Genomic DNA, 22,420 nt, shown 5'->3' with positions numbered 1-22,420 from the left:
GGCTTGTGGGGGCCCATTGCCAAAGCAGGACCAGTCAGAAACCTACTTCAGTGTCTCAGGCAGAGCTGAGACTCATTCCAGAGGAGGGTGACAGTGGTGATGCTGGCAAGAAGCTATCAGATCTAGCATAAGTTTTTTCATTTTTTTCCTGGTTAAACTATCAAAAGAACCCTTGATTTTAAATGTAGATAGTATCATAATTAATCAAAATAATTTACAATAGTTAATTGCTTCTTAAATGTTGTCTTATAAATGATGCTCTCTGAAGTTAAAAGTAACACGGATTCAATAAGGCTTTTTAAGAGATCTATTCAGGACATATTAAACCAATGATAATAGAGGTAAGAAATAACTTGTCTCCTGTGAAGTCTTCTGAGAAAGGAAATCATGACAATTTTCCTGATCTGCTAAATGCCATTCCATCATAAAAGGGATTAAAAAGAAGCTACATGAATTTGAACAGACATGACAATCTCCTACCTTAGGTTCTTTGTGCAAAACCAAGCCTTTGGAGTTGAAATTACATTCTTATTTCCGTCTGTAAGCAAGAACTTCCTTAACAGCAGCTCAGAAACAATGTATCTTGGTGAAATGTACTTCATCTTCTACTGATGGTCACACAGTACCCCAATCTCTAACATACTTGCTGTTACACCCGCTAATCTTTCCAAGTACCTCCTTAGGACAATTAAAATTCTCATCCTCTCAAAGATGGTCCTAGAAAGAGAGAAATGTATTTTATCAAAATATTTTAATTTTCTATGATACACTATCTAATTTAACCTATCTCATCAGTTCATTTAAACAACCGAACTCTGCTTTATTTAACATAGAACTAGGATAAAGTATAAGATTTTAGTGTTCTGTACAGGATAATGTAATACCCTCATCCATTTCAGAATGTTTTAGAAATGAAAAGAATTTGTAAGGTCGCTTGAAGGGCTGGAGAAAGAAAGCACAAAACTATTAAACCTTTCCATCTGAGGGAATTCCTGCTATTCTCTCAAGCAATAAGGGACTCTCAGTTCACTAAAACTGTAATCAAGAAATGCTGCAAGCTCTAAATCTAAAATCCACTCTGTTTTAGAAAACATACATTATTTCCTAAATAGCTTATTACAGGAAGACTATGAAAATAAACTCTAGAATATATGAGACCTGCCTCACCAAAAAAAAAAAAATATATATATATATACTAATAAGCCAAGACCTCAATCCTTAGGCTTGCCTTGTCAAACTTATTTCTGTGATGAAGAAATGCCCAAGAGTCACCCCCTGAAAACCTCTTGGTTGCTCAAATGTGGCCTCTCTCTAAGTGAAACTCTGCAAATGATCTCACTACCTTCCTCCCTACCTGGGACAAGACTCCTAGGGGTGAGCCTCCCTGGAATCGTGGGATTAGCAAATCTTTCTTTTTTGTTCAGGAATCCAAATATTGTTTATTGAGGCCACAGCATGAAAGAAAGCTACAGTCATTTGGGACAAGTGGATGATTTTATAAAGCTGAAATCAAAGACTTAAGACATGGAAAAAGTCTCAATTATGAAGAAATAATAAAACACAAAGATTACCGCAAGAATTACAAATACATTTAAACCTCAGAACTGGGAAATGGACTATACCTAGCCTTCCTGGGGAGAAGAGGAACATATTATATGTTCTGACAGCACTGCACCATTGGCTTGTTTTCAGTGGTTGGTGAGACATGAAGAGGGAACACCTTGTTGCCTGGAGACATGCCATTTTCAAATCTGTCTGTCATTTGCTTCTGAGAAAAAAATGTGATAGATCTCTGTTAGGATTATCTGAAAAGCAGCTTCCACATGTGTACAGTCCAGGGTAGATTTCTCAATGGATGACAAACCATTCTTTTCTGCAAAATCTCCTGCTTCCTCTGTAGGGACTGCCCTGATAAGACGTAAATCACTCTTATTGGCCACAGGCATGAAAACAACGTCACTATTGCTTACTATTAATGATCTCTCACTTCTTTCAGCCATTGCTTAACATTTTCATATGTGAGATGTTCAGCAGTGTCATAAACCAATGAGGCACCTGCAGCTCCACGACAGTGTGCTGTTATAACTCAGTAATTCTCTTGCCCTGCTGTGTTCAATATCTGTGTCTTTATTGTTTTCCCATCAACCTGATGCTCCTTGTTGCAAACTGCTATTGCTTTCCAGGTTAAACTCATTTCGAGTGAATTGAGACAGGAGATTACTCTTTCCAACACCAGAATCTCCAGTGAGGACCACTTTGAGGAGGCAGTCGCACTTGTTGTCACGGGGGCCCATTGCACGGCGGAGATGAAGGGGCAGGAGCAGCAGCCGCATCGGTGGAGCCAGTGGCATCGTGCAGGGAGAACCCTACCAATATTTTCATGATCAAAAGGGGAGAAATAAAAGAAAATAAAGTTTCAATGGCTAAGAGATTTCAAATAGAGTCAGGAGGTCATTCTGAAGGTTAAGTCTGGAAAGCCAAAGGTTCTGGTTTCTCCAGGAACAACAACCAGTTTAATTCCTCTAACCCAACAGGTAGGTACCCCTTCTCAGCATGAAGAAGTAAGAATGGTTGTCTCCCAGATATTCCCCAAGATTGAGGAATGGACAAAAGAAAAAGGGAGGAATTCTAATTGAGAAATTAAGAATTAAGAAATAATTAGGATGACTGAATCAATATATAGATGTCTTTTTCTTACTTTTTAGTAGTAGAATAGCCAAAAAAGAAATGTCTGAAATTACAAAAACCCACTGAACTGTAACCTTTGATCTTTGACAATGATTGTATAACTACATAGCCTTTATCTGTGATTGTGAAAACCTTGTGACTGGTCCCACTTGTACCCTCTTATCCTGTTTTGCAACTTTAGAGTCTTATAATCACACCGCCTCATATTTATTAATGAAGGAACTCGAATCAGCCCAGAACTAACCCTAAATTATCTTACTAGATGTAGTTAGATCTAACCAAAATTTGCCTGTCTGACATGTGCAGGAGCTTAAACTTTAACCTCTAAGTGACCTATACCTCACTATAATACTAAAAACACACCCAACAGCATATTAAGGCCAACATTTTCTTACATATGTTCTGTGACTGAGCATGTAATCAATCTGGGCAGGTGCAATAATGAGGTATAGACAAATGGCTTTGTCTTCTGGAGCCATTATGCTCGTTATCCTAAAACCTGCCCATCTTTTGATACTATGAAACTATCAGAATTACTGCAGTTTGGGGAGACAGATTCTAGGCCAACATGCCATCTGACAACTTTACTTGAAAGAGCAATCAACATTGTCTGCTTTGGAAACTCTGGTGCCATAGATTGGCTGTTATGCACATCGAGAAGAGAACCCTGTGTTTGCCCAGTATCAGTTTTGTGAAGACAATGCATTTCTTTTAAATGTATGTGGTGGGGCACTGGGCTTTGGTCACATTTCTAGCACTTCCAGGTAAAGAAGCTTTTTTCCCTGAGTCCCACCATGCAGGTCTGCCAAGTTATCAGAACTTGTAACTTCTCCTGAATGTGGCTAGCTTTGGTTACAATTGCCATCCTTTGTAATCTCTGAAGAAAAGGTCATCAGTGCTGACCTGCAGCTCGATGCTGAGGGCTTCTCCGGCTGGATGAGCAGGGACTCTGGCTCTGCTGCTGGGTGCTGGCCCCTCATCCCTGCAGACTCTGCACCTGGAGTCCCCCCATCTCCTTTGGGAATGAGATGCTTGGGCCCCTGCTCCTGTGAGGTTGTGGTACTGCTGTTACTTAGAGAGGAACTTCCAGGAGCCTCTGAAGGGCCAGGTGTCTGCTCCGCATCCTGGGCCTTTCTGGTTTCCCCATCAGCTCCTGCCATTTCTTGTCTGCCTGCGCTTATATCCTGATCCACCACTTTTCTCCAAACTCTTGTGTTTCTGCAAAGGCATTTAGCCTGGAGGCAGAGCCTAAGAGCACTGCACCTTTGTGGGAGAGTGTGCAAATGAATCTTCCCTTGGGCAGAAGCCTCTCCTGGGCTTCAACCCAAGCCTGGCTCCATCCTACTCCAGTGCCCCAAATCTTGGGCTTGTGGGGCTTAGCCAGCTTGGGCTGTGAGGACAGGCTACAGGTCAGGGGCAGGGCTAGCAGACAAGGGGCGGGGCTAGCAGACCAGGGGCGGGGCTAGCAGGGCCCCGGTCTCCAACAAGCCTGCTAAGGTTGTTGACAGGTTCTCAACTTGAAACCTAGAAAGTGAGTAAAAATTTTGAACATCCATTAGAAAGGATTGCTTCTCATTTGGGGTATTTGATCTATTTAATATTTGGGAAAGGGTGAACTTCTTAAAAATGTATGTGTTCTTTATCAAAAAGTAAGACTAACTCCTGTGTATGAATCTGCAAGTCTAGACTCCTGGGAGCGACTGATGCAAAGACAAAGCAGGAAGGTATTACAGCTCGGTGATGATGAGCGTAGACTGTGGAGGCAGACAGACTGCTCGGACTCCTGATCAGATATTTATTACTAGTTGTGTGATCCTAACCCAAACATCTTCTTTTTTAAAGTATGGATTGCTCAGTTACTTACGTCTCTGTGAAATTCATTTGGCCTCACAGTTTACTCATTCTCTTCCTTCATGTCCCATGAGCGTGCCTTTCATGGTTTCTAAGTGTTTTGCTCTGTAGTTTAGTCGTTTTTGCATTTCTTAATTTTAAAAAATGCAATTCATGAACACTTAAGAAAATAGAAAATTCTTCAATTATGTTAACTTCCAGCATGCCTGTAGTTCTTTTCATTTAACTTAATTTTACATTTCATTAAAGTAACACAGGCACTCATTCAAAAAGTCAAGTTATCTAAGCCTTATGTTTCCACACCATAGAGTCTCACGTCCCCAAAAGCAACATCTCTCTTAACCGTCTCTTCTAAGCTTTACCTTCAGATTTTTATACTGTGCCTCTAACACTATTTCCTAATTTTTTCAGTTTAGTTCTTACCTATTGATTTCCTATTTGAGAAGTGTGCCGGTTTGAAAGTCTTATTATGTACCCTAGAAAAGCCACATTTTAATCCTGATTCCATCTTGTGGAGGCAGCCATTTCCTCTGATCCTTATTCAGTACTGTAGGTTGGACACTTGATTAAGTTTTCCCCATGGAGATGTGACATGCCCAACTGTGGGTATGAACGTTTCAAAAAATTTTTATTTAAGAAAACAAACAATACACTTAGAACCACCAAAAATGGATATCTTGGTTTGCTTAACCATAGGTACATTTAAATAAAGTAACCATATAGTCATTGTAAAGTCTGTGCTTGTGCAGTAAGTTTCATAAACCAATTCAAAATTAAGGCAACAAGGAAAAAAATCTACAAATTCAGATAGCAAAGTTCTAAAATTCTAAGCATTAAATGCTAACTTAGATACCATTTGATCAGCTGTCAAAACTGTGAATGTACTCAAAATATCAAGTATAAAGTCCTCACAAATATCTGCATTGCTATAGTAATGACCTATTTAAAGGTACAAATTTATTACAATTAACACATTAAAGTCTTAACCACTAAAAATGGATATCTTAGTTAGCATTTCTATGGGGATATTTAAAAAAATTCTAAATAATTATCTTAAAGCCTGTTTGTATAATATGTTTCATAAACTGATTTAAAATTAAAGCAAGAAAGGAAGAAATCTATAGAAACAGAGTTTCTTAAATTCTAAATACTAACTTTTGATTAGACGGAGATGTGACTCCACCCATTCCAGGTGGGTCTTGATTTGCTTAATGAAATCCTTTAAATGAGGAAACATTTTGGAGAAACAACAGAAATGGCAGAGCCTAGGGAAACGGCAGAAGCGAGAGAAGCCTCAGAGCCGACAGAAACGCCACAGCAGAGCTGAAGCAGATGCGGGCACGTGGAGAGCAGAGATGACGGGTGTTGGGAGATCCTTGGAGCCAAGCAGATGCCGCCATGAGATGTTAAGCCAGCCAGAACCCGGAGAGGCAGATGCCAGCCACGTGACTGCCCAGCTGACAAAGGTGCTCCTAAGCCATGGACCTCCCTTGAATTAAGGTAACCTCTTCTTGGTGCCTTAATTTGGGCATTTTCATAGCCTTGCCTTAATTGGGGCATTTTCATTGCCTTAGAACTGTACACTTGTAACTTATTAAATTCCCCTTTTGTAAAAGTCATTCCAGTTCTGGTATATCACATTCCAGCAGCTTCCAAACTAATGCAAGAAGATAGGGAGTTGGCTGTATTGTGACTTGGCACCTATGCCCTTCTCCCATCTTCCAAATCTAGCAATGTCATATGACTGATTATATCAATTTTCAGCTTTTAATTCTGACAATGTTTTTATTCACAATTTAGCTTGTAGTGTACTGGGACTACATCTCTTTTTTTTTTTTTTTTTTTTTTTTTTTTTTTAAAGGAAAGACAGAGAGAAGGAAGGAAGGATAGAAGGAAGAAAGGGAAACATCTTTTAAACATTTTCTTGTTTTATTGTATTTTGTTTTTCCGTTTTTTGTTACATGGGCTGGGGCCGGGAATCGAACCGAGGTCCTCCGGCATAGCAGGCAAGCACTTTGCCCGCTGAGCCACCGCGGCCCGCCCTACATCTCTTTTCATATGGCTCTTTTTGTTTTCCCCTATGTATCACCTGGATTTTTGTTTAATGTTCTATGTACTTATGACTAATCCTGCCTTCCAAGGGGCTGCACCTTTCCGTTTCCCTACCAACAGTGAATAGGTACATCTCTTTCACTGCCTTTTTTCTAACACATGTTTCTCTGTGTTCATTTTTAAACAGTTTTAGTCTCACATCATACCATCCCACCTAAGTGTATAGACATGCCTCTGCCACCATAATCTGTATGAAGACATTTCCTTTTCTTCCACAAAGAATCCCTACCCCTCTTCCATGCCCCCCACCTGTTGACATTTAGTTTTGGCTCAATGCCTTTGTTAGCTTCAGTTAACAAGCGTATTGCAACGTTACTATTGACTACAGAGCCTAGCTTGCATTGATTGTACATTTTCTCATATACCATCTATTTTCAACACACTGCAATGTTAACATTCATTTGTTCTCCCTCATGCAAAAACGTTTTTATTTGTACATTTAATCACCGTCATTGTCCACTCTAGGAATTCCTAAATTTTTGCCATCTTAGTCCTTATCCTCTACCTTTGCTTCTGGTTTCATATGTGCCCTCAGCCCTTCTCCCTCAAACATACTCACACTCAGCTTCATTCAATGTACTTATACTATTGTGCTATAATTAGGTAGTATTGTGCTACCCATTTCTGAATTTTTACAATCAGTCCTCTTGTGCAGTCTAGATTCTTTCAGCACCAATTGCCCAACTTATTATATCTCCTGATAACCTATATTCTTAACTTCAATTCTCAAAGTTCACTCATTAATGTTAGTTCATATTAGATCATTCAGTATTTTTCCTTTTGTTTCTGACTCATTTCACTCAGTCCAGCACTGTTTTTGAAGAGACTGTTCTTTCCCCACTGCCTGTCCTTGTCACCCTTGTTGAAAATCAACTGGCCATAGATATGTGGATCTACTTCTGGTCCTTAAATTATTTGCCATTGGTCTATTTGCCCACCTTTAGGCCAGTACCACACCGTTTGGATTACTGTAGCTTTATGGTAAAATTTGAAATCTGGAAGTGAGATTCCTCCGGCTTCATTTTTCTATTTCAAAATTATTTTCACTATTTGGAGCCTGTTTAAGTTTATTAACCACTGGAATGCAATATACCAGAAATTGGAACAGCTTTTAAAAAAGGAATTTAATAAGTTACAAGTTTACAGTTCTAAGGCTCTGAAAATGTCCAAATTAAAGTATCAAGAGGCTGGGAGGCAGCTCTGAGGGCTGCCATTGTTCCAGCACTCCTAGGGCAGAGGTGGCAGAGGGGTGTCAAAGACTGCTGTCTTTCAAACTAAGGAAAAGAGTTGAAGGGCTGCATTAAACAGACAAGAGCCGAATCCAGAGAAGGCAGCTTCAGAGCCATGAAAGAAGCTCCTGGCACCCTTGCTGGCCTCTCACCCACTCCTCAACAGCACTGGGTGGCGCCAGCTTGCCTTCTCATTGCAGGTCCCTTATCCTGCTCCAGAGGGAGCAGAGTAGCCCCCGTGTGCATACTGGGGTGCATGGATGGCAGTGCCAATCCACAGGGTAGAACTTGTCTCTGGCTGCCCCTCCCAGAGTTTGACCTGAGGGCAGAGAAGCCCCTTGTAGACAGCTGGGACAGTGTGAGAAACAACTACATTGAAGTGGCCTGGGGCAAAGGACCACCTGCATTAAGTCATGCTAAAGGGCACCGGGAAGGGGAGGAGGCTTATTTGACAGGGAGCAGAGGGGCAGTCGCTAGAACTCCTGTAGACCGTGAATGGGAGACTTGCTAAGGCCTCTGGTGAGCACAGCCTTGGGAAATCAGCAGGCTCAGCTGATCTGGATCCCTGAGGCACAGATAACAGAGAGAGGCTTTGGAAGGAGGTCACCTGCCAAAGCAGAGCCCATTTGCAGAGACTGCGAAAGGTGATTTTTAAAAAACATGTTTTTAATTGTAAAATATAACATATATACAAAGCAAACAAAGAAAAAGGCAATAATTTTCAAAGCACAGTTCAACAAGTAGTTACAGAACAGATCCCAGAGTTTGTCATTCTACCATCTCAAATGTTTCCTTCCAGCTGCCCCAAAACACTGGAGGCTGGAAGGAACATTAATCTAGTGATTAGCAGTCATACTTGTTTGTTAAATCCTATTTTCTCTGTTATACCTCTTCCTTCTCCTTTAATCCTTCTTCTAATCTATAGGAATCTTCAGGCAATGGCCATTCTGACTTTTCCAAGTGGAGAAGGGGTGTCCACACTAAAGGATAGGGGGGTGTAATTAATAGACAGTCTTGAAGAGGCTGGTTCCTCTGAGCTCAGGATTTATTTGACTAGGAACCCTCTGGGAATTATAGGTTCCAGGAAAGCAAACTGAGTACATGAAACCTTTATAGCGTCAAGCCCTAGGTGTTCTTAGCAGTCAACAGGAATGATGCTTATTGGGGTTTAGCAAACCACCACCATCAGCTCTATCTAACTGAAGCTTGCACGAGAGTAGCCTCCAGAATAGGCTCTTGGCTCCGTATGATCTCTCTCATCCACTGACAACACGTTTTATTACACTTCTTTCCCCCCTTTTGGTTCAGAAGGCATTGTTGCTTCCAGGGTGCCAGGGCCAGACTCATCCCTGGGAGTTATATCCCACATTGTCGGGGGCGAAAGGTGATTTTTGTCTTGTTTTGTTTGTATTGATTAGGTCCTGTCTTTAAGAAAATCTGTCATATCACTATTAGGACACAAACTTAAAGAGCAGACAACTCCTTTAATTTCTCTCAGCAGTATTTTGCAGTTATCAGGGTACAATCTTTCATATCCCTACCTAAATTTATTCTTAGATTTTTTTTAATTTTAGGTGCTATTGTAAATGGACTTGTTTTCTTAATTTCCTCTTTGAATTGTACATTGCTAATGTATAGGAATAAAAGTGAGTTTTTTGTGTGTGACGTATGGCGGGGTTCACATTTCATTCTTTTTCCATGTGAGTATGGCATTATTTTGCACACCATTTGTTGAATTTTTGCTCTTTCATTTGTTTTCTGTTTTTGGGAAGTGCATGGATTGGGAATCAAACCCGGATGTCCCGCATGGCAGGTGAGAATTCTACCACTGAACTACCCTTGCACCCCCAGAACACAATTGATTTTTGCGTGTTTATCTTTAGCTATCATATTCTTTCTTCATATCATGAGTACAATGAATGATTTTTCCCAAATTCTGAAAACAACCGAGTCCTGAGCCAGCTTTTCCAGCATCTGGTGTCATTCTATGCAGTTGCTCTGGGCACATTTGTACATGACCCTTACATGGTATGCAGTTTGGCAAAGCCCATCTAGACCCATGGTGGCACTTGTGGGGTCCTTGTCTCCCTCTCACCCATTATGGGTATCTAAACCCACCCTGTGGAGTCGCACATGGTAATGAGTATCACTGACAGACCAGCAGTGAAGTGGAAACGTTCAGTTCTTCCTCGTTATTTTTTTGTATTTATGCAACCAGAGACATCACATCCCACAAAGACTGCCAGGAAGGGAGGTGTGGGGAAGGCCACATGTTCTCCTTAAGCAGGTGCAGCTGCTCTGGGATCCAGTCTTCAGTTGGGGCCACAATGGAACTGCCGAGTTCCACCCGCAGGCTGTAAGCTCCTGCTTCCGTGGTCCTGGCTCCGAGTTGGGCTGTTGCTCTGATAGGCCTTGTACCTGGCATCTTGTCGCAGGAACAACCTTCTACCCAGCTTGGGAGACAATTTGCTGGCAGACAGGACAGGCTTGGAAGGCATGGCAGGAAATGTTGTCCCCACCCCACCCCCCATCCTGGGAGCTGGCTGGACACAGATGATGGGGGTGGACTCTCATCTGCAAAGGAGTGTGCGGGGCAGGGAAGTGGTAGAGTGGCAGAGGCTCCTACAAGAAACAGCAACTCCCAGATTGAATGCTGTAAAGTTTAATGGTATTTGACTTAGGGTAAGCTTGCAAATACTCCCAACATACAAACATATAAGCCCTCCCAGAAAAAACTTTTGGTTTTTAAACGTGGGAGAAATCATGCTTATTTCCTGCCATAGTTCTTTAACTCAATTGATATTGATTAACCACCAGAACTTCCCATAGTTTTCCATGTTCTTGTCCTACAGCGACTCAACTGAAGGGCAGAACTGTAGCAATCAAGGGGACGGAGGTTGGTGCGGAGAGCAGTTTCGTTTCCTGACTAGTAAGATCAGTTGGCAGTGATGAGGCTGTGTTTAGTCACAGCTGCTCTTGGAGGTCCTCTGCAGGGGCTCAGGGCCCCACGCCAGGTTCCCAGCATCTATGGGCCTGGTGATTGGGCACTCACACGGAGACAGAGGGCACACGTCTGGTGGGAGAACGCTGCATGCTAAAACAGCCTTGTCGAGCATGGATCCTCCAACGGTGGCAGATGGGACACAGAAGGGGAGTCGGTTTTCATTTCTAGTGGAGTGGAGAGGATTTGATGAAGTTCCTCTGGGCTTGGGGACAGTTTGGGACATCTGGACAGAGAAGTCAGACTTCCAGCTTGTGACCTTTGGGGCAGTCTCACCTCCTTCCATGACGCATTCAGAAATGCCGAGTCCAAAATTGGAAACGAAGGACTTGAAGTGAAGGAGATGAGAAATTCAAATGTATCTCTTTACAAAAAGTTAGGGAGGGTGACATAAGATTGGATTCATGTGTCCATGGCTTTTTGGGCTTTTGTCAAAGAGCAGAATTTTTCAAGAGACACCACATATCACAGCCCCTAGAGATGGATGAAGACAAGGCTGTCGTGAGTGGCACAACCCATGTCCAGGACCCACGGGACCCCTGGTGCTTTTTTCTAGCAGGTGTGTGTCCAACTCAGCAAGCTTAACAATTATTAGGGCTCTGGGGGTAAGGCTTGCACAGGGCAGCTGGGGAGTGCCCGGGAGCAGGGAGGAACCAGCGGCAGCATCCTGGAGGACTGGGAGCAGGACCAAGGAGAATAGCAGCACGGCGGGCATTTGGGGAAGGGGACTTGCTCTCGGCAGGGTGGAAGGCACAGGCTTGGGCGGCAGACCATGGGTGTACATGGGGACCTCACCGGGGTGAGAGTGAGGCACCTCTCCTGTAGGGCAGAGAAGAGAGAGAAGGTCATGAAGAAGCCATTTGATTTGGGAACAGAGGCTGCAGTTTCCTTGGTCCATGTGCTGGGTTCACATCCCACCTGGACCCACAGGGTGGGCCTTTGTTGATGCTTCTCAACTCCCTGGAGCCCTGGCCTCCAGCCTCAATCCTGCTGGGAGATGAGATTTGGCCACACCCCTTCGGCAGAGGCTTCCCTGCCCTCCCTAAGGCAGTAGCGTTTATTCTTGAAGAAGATTGTACACTATATAGCTTTTATGGTGTGACCATGTGATTGTGAAAACCTTGTAATGGACACTCCCTTTATCTAGTTTATGGATAGATGTGTAAGAAAATAAATTCAAAAAATAAAAAAAGATGAATTGTGGCTCTAAGAGTGATGTCAATAAGATGCTGGGGTGAGATGCTTTAGGATTCCATCTCCACCAAATAATCTTTAAATGACAACTAAAACTGGCAGAGCCATCTTCCTCATCACTCCAGAAAAAGTTAAAGGGTGGCAATGATTGCATGAGCACTGAATCATGGAAGAGGCAACTTAAAAACAGTAGGAATTCCTAATGGCACTGTTGTTGGCATTCCTGAACCCCTATTCTGCAGCTCAGTGCACATAGAGTGTGCGTGGGTGTCTGCACCTATCTGTCTGGTGGCAACCTGAAGGACTGAAGCATGATGCTTCTTTCTGGCTCACTATCCCAGAATTTCACCTGCTTGCAGGAAGAGCTCACAGATAGGTAAATCAGTGTAAGGACCACTGCCACCTTTGGAAAAGGCTCAACAGCTTTAAGATAGACTATGGAGGGGTACAATGGGAAGGAAAGACTACTTCCTAGAGAGAAATAGGATTTGATCCATGTAGATGGGGGAATTCCTAAGGACAAAAGTGCATGTACAGGATGAGATGCATGCTCAGTAAAGACAGGAGAGGACCCTATGATCTTGCCTTGGTCTGTTTTTCAAGTTTATTGTTAGGAGAGCTAAGCACTGAATGACAGCACCAACCAAGCACCAGAATCAACTTGTAGAGACTGGGAAAGGTGTTTTTGCTTGTTTGTTTTGTTAGCTCCTTTCATTCAAGGAAATCTCTGTCATTAAACCATCTGGATACCAACTTAAGGAACAGAAATTCCAGGGACTAAGTTCCAGAATTAACAGAATTAACTAAACTATGAAAATGCCCAGTGTGCAACCGAAGATTACAAGGTATACAAAGAAATAGGAATTGATGGTCCATTCATAAACACAAGATAAAACATCAGAAACCATCGACAAATAAGACCTCATTTTGGACATATCATAAACGACTTTCATAAAATGATCTTAACCATGCTCAAGAAGCTAATGGAAAACAAGGACAAAGAACTTCTAGTTTGCTAAATCTGCCGGAATGCACTATACCAGAAACTTAGTAAATTAAAAAGGAATTCACTAAATTGAAACTTTACAGTCTAAGCGCATGAAAATGTCCAAACTAAGGCATCCAGAGAAAAATACCTTGATTCAAGAAAGGGTCAATGATGTTCAGGGGTTTTCTTAAACTGAGAAGGCACATGGCAATGTCTTCTAGCTTTCTCTCCCAGCTGCTTCAAATGGCTTCCCCGGGGGCATTTTTTTTCTGCATCTCTAAAGGTCTCTGGCTATGTGGGCTCTGAAGCTTTTTCCAAAATGGTTCCTTCTTAAAGAACTCCAGTAAGCAACCCTACCTTGAATGGGGAGAGACACATCTCCATGGAAACTGTCTAATCAAAAGGCCTCACCCTCAACTGGGTGGGTCACATCTCCATGGAAACCATTTAATAAAAAAGATGTCACCCAGCAATATTGAATCAGAATTAAAGGACATGGCTTTTTTTGGGATACACAACAGTTTCAAACCGGCACAAGAACTGAAGGATATCATGAAAATGATATATGAAAAAATGATAATTTCAATAAAGAGACAGAAATTAAAAAGATTCTGTATAAGAAATTCCAAGGATTACTGGAAATGAAGACCACAATAATGGAAATAAAAAGTTCCTTAGATGGGTTTAACAGCAGATTTTATCTGGGAGAAGAAATATTCCATGAACATGAAGAGAAGATGATTGAAAGTATTTAGGCTGAAGGACTAAAAAAAAAAGGAAAAAGAATGAAGAACAGTGAACAGAGAAACTAAGAGAATTGGGGGGCAGTATCAACCGTATGCATTATGGGATTCTCCGAAGAAGACAGAGAGAAAGGGGCAGAGAAAATATTTGAGAAATAAAGCATGAAAACTACCCAAATTTAAGGAAAGAAATGAATACACATATTCAAGAATCACAATAAACTCCAATGACCCACCACACACATTATAATAAAGTGTTGAATGCCAAAGACAGAGGGAATTCTGAAAATTACAAGAGAAAAGCAACACAACATGTACAAGGAGCCTCAGTAAGATTAAATGTCAATTTCTCATCAGAAACCATGGAGGTATGAAAGCAGTGGGATGACATATTTAATGTGCTGAAAGAAAATAGTTGCCAACCAAAAATGTTTATCTGATGAAACTGTATTTCCAAATTGAAAGAGGGATTAAGAAATTCCAAGATGAACAAAAGCAGAGGCAGTTTGTCACCATTATACCTACACCAGAAAAAATACTTTGCTTTCTCAGATTGAAAGCAAAAGGTCACTCAGCAGTAGATCAAAGCTGCATAAAATAAAGATCTGGTAAAGGTAACTACATGGCTAATTATAGACACCAGTACTTTTATATTTTTGGTTTGTAATTCCACTTTTTACATCTTACAGGATGTAAAATGCAAATGCATAAAAGTAGTGATAAATCTGTGGTGTGGGAAACAATGCATAAGAATAAAATATAGGTAAAGAACAAAGTAAAGGGTGGAGTGGGGGACAGAGGGCTAAAGACCATACTTTGTGCAAGCTTTTAAAATGAAGCTGGTATTAACTTAAGCAGATTGTTAAAGAATTAGAAGTTAAATTTAAGCCCCATGGTGACCACAATATGTATCAAAAGAATATACACATAAATAAATAGAAAAGAGTCTAACTGGCTCACTGGGAAAGTTCAAACAAATACAGAAGGCAGGGATGGAAGAATTGAGGAACAAAAAAGGAATAAGAATTACAAATAACTCAGGCCCTGAGTTATCAGTAGTTACTTTAAATGTAAATGAGTTAACCTCTCTAGTTAAAAGGCAGAAATTGGTGGATTGGATAAAAGAGTATGACCCAATTATATGTTGTTAACAAGAGAGTCTCCTTCAATTCCGACACAAGTAGGATCCCCAGCATGGGATATATACTAATATACCAATATACTATATTAATATCTGATTAAGTTAAAGAAAAAAAAACTGTTAGCGACAAAGAAGTTCAGCACATATTGACAAAAAGGTCAGTTACTCAAGGAGTATTCATCTATGCACCTACAGTTGAGCTGCAAAACATATAAAGCAAATATTGATAGATTTGAAAGAAAAAGTAAACGGGTCTTCATTAATAGTAGGAAACTTCAATACACCACATTCAATAATGAATAGAACCTCTAGAAAGAAGACCAGTAAGGAAATAGATGACTTGAACAGTACTCTAATCCAACTAGACTTGACATCTATAGAATATATAGAGAACACTGTATTCAACAACAGCATAATATACATTCTTATCAAGTGCATATGGATCATACTCTGGGATAGACAATATGTTAAGCAATGGAGTCTTAGACTTAATACCAAGAGCACAAGCAGCAAAAGAACAAATAGATTAAATGGATTTCATCAACATTTTAACCGTTTGTACATCAAAGGATATTATCGAGAAAGTTAAAAGACAATCTACAAAATTGGAGTAAAATTTGGAAACTATAGCTGGTAAGGGTTTGAGATCCAGAATATATAAATAAAACCTACAACTAAAAAGACAAACCTCCCAGTCAAAAAATGGCAAAGAATTTGAGTGGACATTTCTCCAAAGAAGATATTACAGTTGGTCAATAAGCAAATGAAAAGATGTTCAAGATTGCCAACCATTAGCAAAATGCAAATCAAAACCAGAATGAGATACCAAACCTTACACTCATTAGAATGGCTTTAATTAAAGAAAAAAATAAAACACCAGAAAATACGTTCTTGCAAGGAAGTAGAGGAACAAGAACTCATACATAATTGGTGGAAATGTAAAATGGTGCAAATACTGTGGCAAGCAATTTGGTGGTTCTTCAAAAAGATAAACACAAAACTATCATATGACCTGGCAATCCCACTTTTGGGAAAACTCCAAAGGCTTGAAAGCAGGGAATCAGATATTTGTACACCAACATTCAGTGCACCATTATTCACAACAGCCAAAAGGTGGAAACAACCCAAGTGTCCATCAGCAGATGAATGAATAAACAAAAGTGGTGCATACACACAATGGATGCACTCTTAAAAAGGAATGAAGTTCTGACACATGTGACAACATGGATGAACCTTGAAAACAGATGCTGAGCGACATAAGCCAGATTATACAAAGAACAGATACTGTATAACTCCACTTACACGAATTAGAACATGCAAAATCATAATGACATAAAAGAGTACATGTTTACAGGGGTGAGGGAAGAGGGAACGGGGAGTTAAAGCATAGTGGGTATAGGGTTTCTGTTTGGCATGAAACACTGGCAAATGGTGGTGGTGCAGGTAGCATAACATTGTGAGTGTGATTAAAATGACTGAATGGTATGCTCTGGAGGGGTTAAGAAAGGAAGTTTAAGGCTGCATGTATGTTACCGCAATTAAAAAAGAGAGGGAGAGGCTAAAAAGACAATGGCAATTAAATGTAATATGTGATCCTGGACTGGATCTAATGATGGGGGAGAAAATGTCCAAAGGGACATTATTTGGACACTTGAAAAAATTGGATATAGACTAATAACCACAGATGTCTGGCACATACACATTACACTACAGAAAGAAGCAGTTTCCAGAAGTTTCCATCGATCATCCTGACAATGTACAGATATGGGTTCTGCGGCAAGACCAGCCTGGGATCAATTCACAGCTTGCCACCCCTCTCTGTCACCTGTGATGCAGAGCCCATCACTAAATGTCAGAAGCTCGGTGTCCACATCTGGGGGGTGCACTTTGTGGAACAAGGAGGCAGACAGGCCCAGAAGTTAGGTCCCGGCCCCAGGCCAGTGGACAGCGGGTCTGATTGCTTCCCGGCTGTGCGGTGTCAGGCAAGGCGTGTAGATGTGTAGGGCCACAGCAATTTGGTTCCCACGTGGTTATGAGGCAAAGCTAGAGGGGGTTTCTTTACAGCCTGGTAAAAACCAGTCAGGGTTGGCCAGAAACACTGGGGGTGAGTTAATCCACCCCCCACTCCTGCACCTCAGTGTCTCACCAGGGGCCCTTTTCCAGACGGCCTAAAGCCAGCAGATCCACAGGGCCCGAGGCGCATGGGGAAGGGGTGGGGACTGGGGCCTCTAGAGCTCTGCAGCCCTCTGTCCTCGACTTTGGCCCTTTAGCCTCCAGCTCTGACAGTTTCCTGACGCCCTGAGACTACGAAGCAAAGAGCAAGCTGGTGGCTACGTCTGGACCCTGCCTGGATGCACCCAGCCCATTTCCCAGAGAACCCTCTGTCCTGACAGGGACCAGGTACGGCTTCCTGAACCACAACCCATGGGCAAATGCCACAAGTGACCAGCCCGGGGAGCAGGAGCCCAGCGGCTGGCGTGTGTGCGCAAAGGGGAGGGGGCAGTATAGGCTCAGCTTTGGAATCTGGAACAAAACGGTGATTTTGATGGGCAGGGGGAGAGGTCAGGGGTTCCTTTTAGAGGACAAGTTCAAAGGTTGGAGGAGCTACATGAGGAAGGAAGAGAAGTTCCTGAAGGGGACACAGGGGGCTGGGCAGGAACTCTAAGAGGAGGAGGGTGATTGAGGAGAAGGGCAGGTGTGGAGGAGGTAAGAAGTCCATTCCTGGCTCTGGGGACAGATTCCTGATACCAGTGTGGGAAGTGGGGGGACTGAACAGTCCAGAAAGCAGTCCTGGGCCAGCAGACAAAGTCCAGATGTCCAGGCGCCCAGGACACTCATCTCCCCCCAGGCGGAGCCTTCCGGCCAGGCCTCTGCATCCTGACCTGGCACCCTCTCTCCTGCCTCAGTTGGGCGTGGGGGCAGCCCTGCTTACCTCCATGTGCATCAGGCGGCCACATCTGAAGCACGCACAGCATCGTCTAATCACGATGGGACACGGCGGCGGGCACACTCTCTCCTAGAAAGAGAAGCACAGTTGTCCACTACTGGACAAGGGAACTGCGGTGGCCCAGTGCTGCCACTCAGCAAACGTTTGTGGGTGAGTGAAAGAACCACTGAGCAGGGGTGAGTGACCTGGGATTCCCATCACTTGCCTCCAGGCCACATGGAGCATCCTCTGGGGCAAACAAGCCAACCCCTCAGGCTGTGCACATGTGACTCGTCCCCAAAATGCTGGCAGCTTTCCCCTCCCCTCTCACTCCCCTTGAGGCCCTGCCAGTGGCAGAGGCCTTGTCTTGAGGCTGAGCCCTGTGCTGGGGATGGAATCATGGGCCCCAGAAAAGAAGAGTCCCAGTGTCCATCCGTGTCCCTGAGGGGGTGAGTGAGCCTGTTTGTAAATAGGACCTGTGACAGTGAGGTTCCTAGGCAAAGCGTGGCCAGAGAGCCTGGCCGACCTTCTCCATGTTACTGAAGGCCTCATAAAAAAGAGAAAATTTGGACTCCATCAGTTAGAAGAAGCCCAAAACCAGAAGTCAGAGGAAGTCACAGGAGGAGACCGAGGACAGAACACTGCTCCGTGACAGAGGCAGTGAAGCCAGCCAAGGAACCCCAAGGATTGCAGTGAGCCAGCTCCAGAAAGCTACAGGCTCTAGGAGAAAGCATGGCCTGGCTGGACCTTGGTTTTGGATTTGTCACCTTCTGTTCTAGTTTGCTAGCCGCTGGAATGCAATATGCCAGAAACGGAATGGCTTCTAAAAAGGGGAATTTAATCAGTTGCTAGTTTATAGTTCCAAGGCCGAGAAAATGTCCCAACTGAAACAAATTTATAGAAATGTCCAATCTAAGGCATCTAGGGAAAGATATCTTAGTTCAAGAAGGCCGATGAAGTTCAGGGTTTCTCTCTCATCTGGTAGGGCACGTGGTGAACACAGCATCCTCTGCTAGCTTCTTCTCCTGGTTTCCTGTTCCATGAAGCTTCCCGGGAGGCATTTTCTTCATCTCAAAAGGTCACTGGCTGGTGGACTCTGCTTCTCATGGCTATGTCATTCTGCTCTGCTTTCTCTGGATCGCCTTCATTCTCCAAAATGTTTCCTCTTTTATAGGACTTTAGAAACTTATCAAACCCCACCCAAATGGGTGGAGACATGTCATTACCTAATCCAGTTTAACAACCACTCTTGATTAAATCACATCTCCAGGGAGATGACTGATTACAGTTTCAAACATATGGTATTGAATAGGGATTATTCTGCCTTTACAAAATGGGATTTTGATTAAAACATGGCTTTTCTAGGGGATATACATCCTTTAAAACCAGCACATTCCACTCTCTGGACCCTAAAACAGGCATGTTTTCCCCATATATAATATATATTAATTTTGTAACAATATCAGAAATCCTTAAACCACTTCAGTAGCAATACAAACAAAAAACAAAACTAGAAACAGTAACTAATCAAAGTTAGTTACAGGCATGGTCTGTTCTAAGGCAAAGTTCTCCTCTGGCTCTGGACCTATAAAAACTCAAAACAAGTTATTTGCTGCCAACCTACAAAGGAGGAACATTCATGGGATATATACACCCATTTCCTTAGGGAGGAAGGAACACTGGGGTCACAGGACCCAAGCAGTTTCGAAAACCTGCGGGGCAAAGTCCATTAGATTTCAAAGTCTGAGAGTCATTCGTCCTCGGGGTTTTAGGCGGTGACAGTCCCACTCCTCCCAAAGGCCTACGCAGAGGCCGCTCTCTCCAAATGCAACCTTGGGGGACACTGGGGAGACCACCTTTTTCTCGGCTCCACCCTCTCCAAACATCAGGGCTGCACCCGAGCTCTCTGCCATCTCCGGGGCACACGCCCAATCCCAGCATGTGGTGGCAGCCAGGCTCTCCCCAAACCCCAAGGAATGTGCTTCACCCTCTCCAAGGCCTGAGGCGGCATGACTCTTCCACTGCAACGAGGTGGAAGGCCCATCCTCTGCCTTCGGGGCAAACTCACCCTCTCCAAGGGCTTGGGTGGGTCCCCTCTCCTGGCCCAGGGCTTCTTGACTTCAGACCCTGGCCTCCATGGTTTTGCCTCTGAAGTTATTTTTCCTCAACGTGTCCCTTCTTTGAACCCCCCAGTCCAGACTAGCAGCGGTTCTGTTTATACAAGTCCCACGGCACTCTCGTTGGATTTCTATGCAGTAGACTTGGACATAGGGAGTTTCCACAAATCTTTCCTGGATTACTCCATGTTCCATCTTGGCTTTCTCTGAAATGGGTCTCACTATCTGGAAGCCCAGAATTTTCCAGAACATCAATTTCTGCTTTCTTAGTCCCCAAGAGTTCAGTTCTCAGTTTATCTCTTTTGTGTCGCATTTCACTATAAGCTGTGAGGAGAAATTTTGACATTTAATTTGGAGATCTCTTCTGCTAAATATCCAAGTTCATAGCTTTTAAAATCTGCCTTCTAGCCAAAGCCACTAGTCAATTTTGCCAGATTATCTGCCATTTTAAAAAAGGATCACCTTCCTTCCAGTCTGCAATAGCACATGCCTCATTTCTGTCTAGAGCCTGCTCAGAAGTATCTTTAGAGTCCATCTTTCTACCAAGAGTCTCTTCAAAGCATTCTAGGTCTTCTCTATCAAGCTTCTCACAACTCTTCCCGATTCTTCCCCTTATCCGTTTAAAAAGCCATTCCAACATGTTTGGTATTTGCAAACTGCAGCAGCACCCCACTCTCAGGTACCAAAATCTGTTCTAGTTTGCTAGCTGCTGGAATGCACTATACCAGAAACGAATGGTTTCTAAAAAGGGGAATTTAATCAGTTGCTAGTTTACAGTTCCAAGGCCAAGAAAATGTTCCAAATAAAAGAAGTCTATAGGACTGTCCAATCTAAGGCATCCAGGGAAAGATACCTTGGTTCGAGATGGCCGGTGAGGTTCAGGGTTTCTCTCTCAAGTCAGAAGGCACATGGAGAACACAGAGTTTCTCTCTAATCTGGAAGGGCACATGGCGAACACAGCATCATCTGCTAGCTTCTTCTCCTGGCTTCCTGTTTCATGAAGCTCCCCGGGAGGCGTTTTCCTTCTTCATCTCCAAAGGTTGCTGGCTTGTGGACCCTGCTTTTTGTGGCTATGTCCTTCTGCTTCATTCTCCAAAATGTTTCCTCTTTTACTGGACTTCAGAAACTTATCAAGCCCCACCCAAATGGGTGGAGACATGTCATCACCTAATCCACCTTAACAACCACTCTTGATTAAATCACATCTCCAGGGAGATGATCTGATTACAGTTTCAAACGTACAGTATTGAATAGGGATTATTCTGCCTCTTATGAAATGGCATTTTGATTAAAACAGGGCTTTTCTAGGGGACATACATCCTTTCAAACCAGCACACATTCTAATCCTGGGGACAATAAATTCCTGTTCAAACCAACCAGAGCCTGGTATTTGTCACAGCAGGCTTGGTAAACGTGTCCTGCCATGAGTCCATGCACGGAAAGGAGACTCCCCTGCAGCCACCAGGCTCTGGCCTTTCAAAAGTCCAATTCCCAAGGTCCGCCCTGAGCAGCGAGGCCTGCTCACAGCAGAGTCCGCGTTCTACAGTCCACTGCCCTGACCATGGGTCCCTGGGTCGGTGTCCTTCACAACCCCGTGCCAGCTAAGGTTCCCTCGCCTTCTTCAGGCCTGCAGGCCACAGGCTGACCTCCGCCCAAACCCTCCACCCTGCCAGGGGACTGGGATTAAGACAAGGACACAGCAACAGTCAGGAGCTGGGTCCTTGTAACTTGAATCTCCTTTTGCAGAAGCTCTCCTGGGTTCTCAGGAAGCACCATCCTGCCAACCAGCCCCCAGATTCCCCCTTATCTCAGGAGGGATCACAGCAGACCCCGAGAGAGGCCTGCCCAAGCCACTTCCTCCATGGGATGCCCGACCAGGTTGTTGGGAGTCCATTTCTCGTTTTGTCACTAGAAATTCCTGACTCCCTTACCTGCCCAGGGCCCCTCCATACCCCTGGCACCTTCCTTTCTTATCTTGGTCTACAGAGAGAAATGGAAGTTTCTGAGGCAGGGAGTACAAACATCTCTGCAAGCCACAGGAGCCGCTCGTGGGGGCTCAGCACACATCAGACCTGCTCCCAAGAGGACATCAAAGCCGTGACTTACCTCAGGTGGTGGCGGCGGCTTCTTTTTGCGCTAGAATGTAAAAAAGACAGAAGCGTGGCCTCAGCACCTCAGCGGGTCGGCTGGGACCCTGGTCTGGAGGCACAAGGCAGATCATAGCACTGACCATGGGGGAGTCCATGGGTGAGACCACGGATTAGGCCATGGGGCGGACCGTGGGTCAGAGCACAGTTTAGACCATGGGGCAGACCAGGGGTTCCACCACGGGCAGACACGGGTTAGAGGGTTAGAGCACGGGTTAACCCACGGGCAGACCACGGGTTAGAGCACGGGTTAACCCACGGGCAGACCACGGGTTAGAGCACG

General features: G+C 43.6%; 1 protein-coding gene and 1 pseudogene across 1 annotated transcript in view; both read right to left on the bottom strand.

Annotated features, from left to right (window-relative positions):
• Positions 1-1,639: 1,639 nt before the first annotated feature.
• On the bottom strand, positions 1,640-2,294 carry LOC143653044 (ras-related protein Rab-11A pseudogene; annotated as a pseudogene).
• A 6,056-nt stretch (positions 2,295-8,350) lies between these two features.
• The window catches only part of LOC143653644 (anthrax toxin receptor-like), a 30,697-nt gene continuing 16,627 nt past the window's right edge, over positions 8,351-22,420 (bottom strand). Inside the window, exons 14-16 of the mRNA XM_077124786.1 lie at positions 22,097-22,126; positions 17,880-17,963; positions 8,351-11,700 (exon numbers count right to left, since the gene is read on the bottom strand). Of these exons, the coding sequence (XP_076980901.1) occupies positions 11,473-11,700; positions 17,880-17,963; positions 22,097-22,126 (342 nt within the window). The 3' untranslated portion in view covers positions 8,351-11,472. The remainder of the gene's footprint in view (positions 11,701-17,879; positions 17,964-22,096; positions 22,127-22,420) is intronic.

This window comes from Tamandua tetradactyla, chromosome 13, assembly GCF_023851605.1.
Source record: "Tamandua tetradactyla isolate mTamTet1 chromosome 13, mTamTet1.pri, whole genome shotgun sequence".
Taxonomy (NCBI): Eukaryota; Metazoa; Chordata; class Mammalia; order Pilosa; family Myrmecophagidae; genus Tamandua; species Tamandua tetradactyla.
This window is presented reverse-complemented; position numbering and strand designations above follow the sequence as displayed.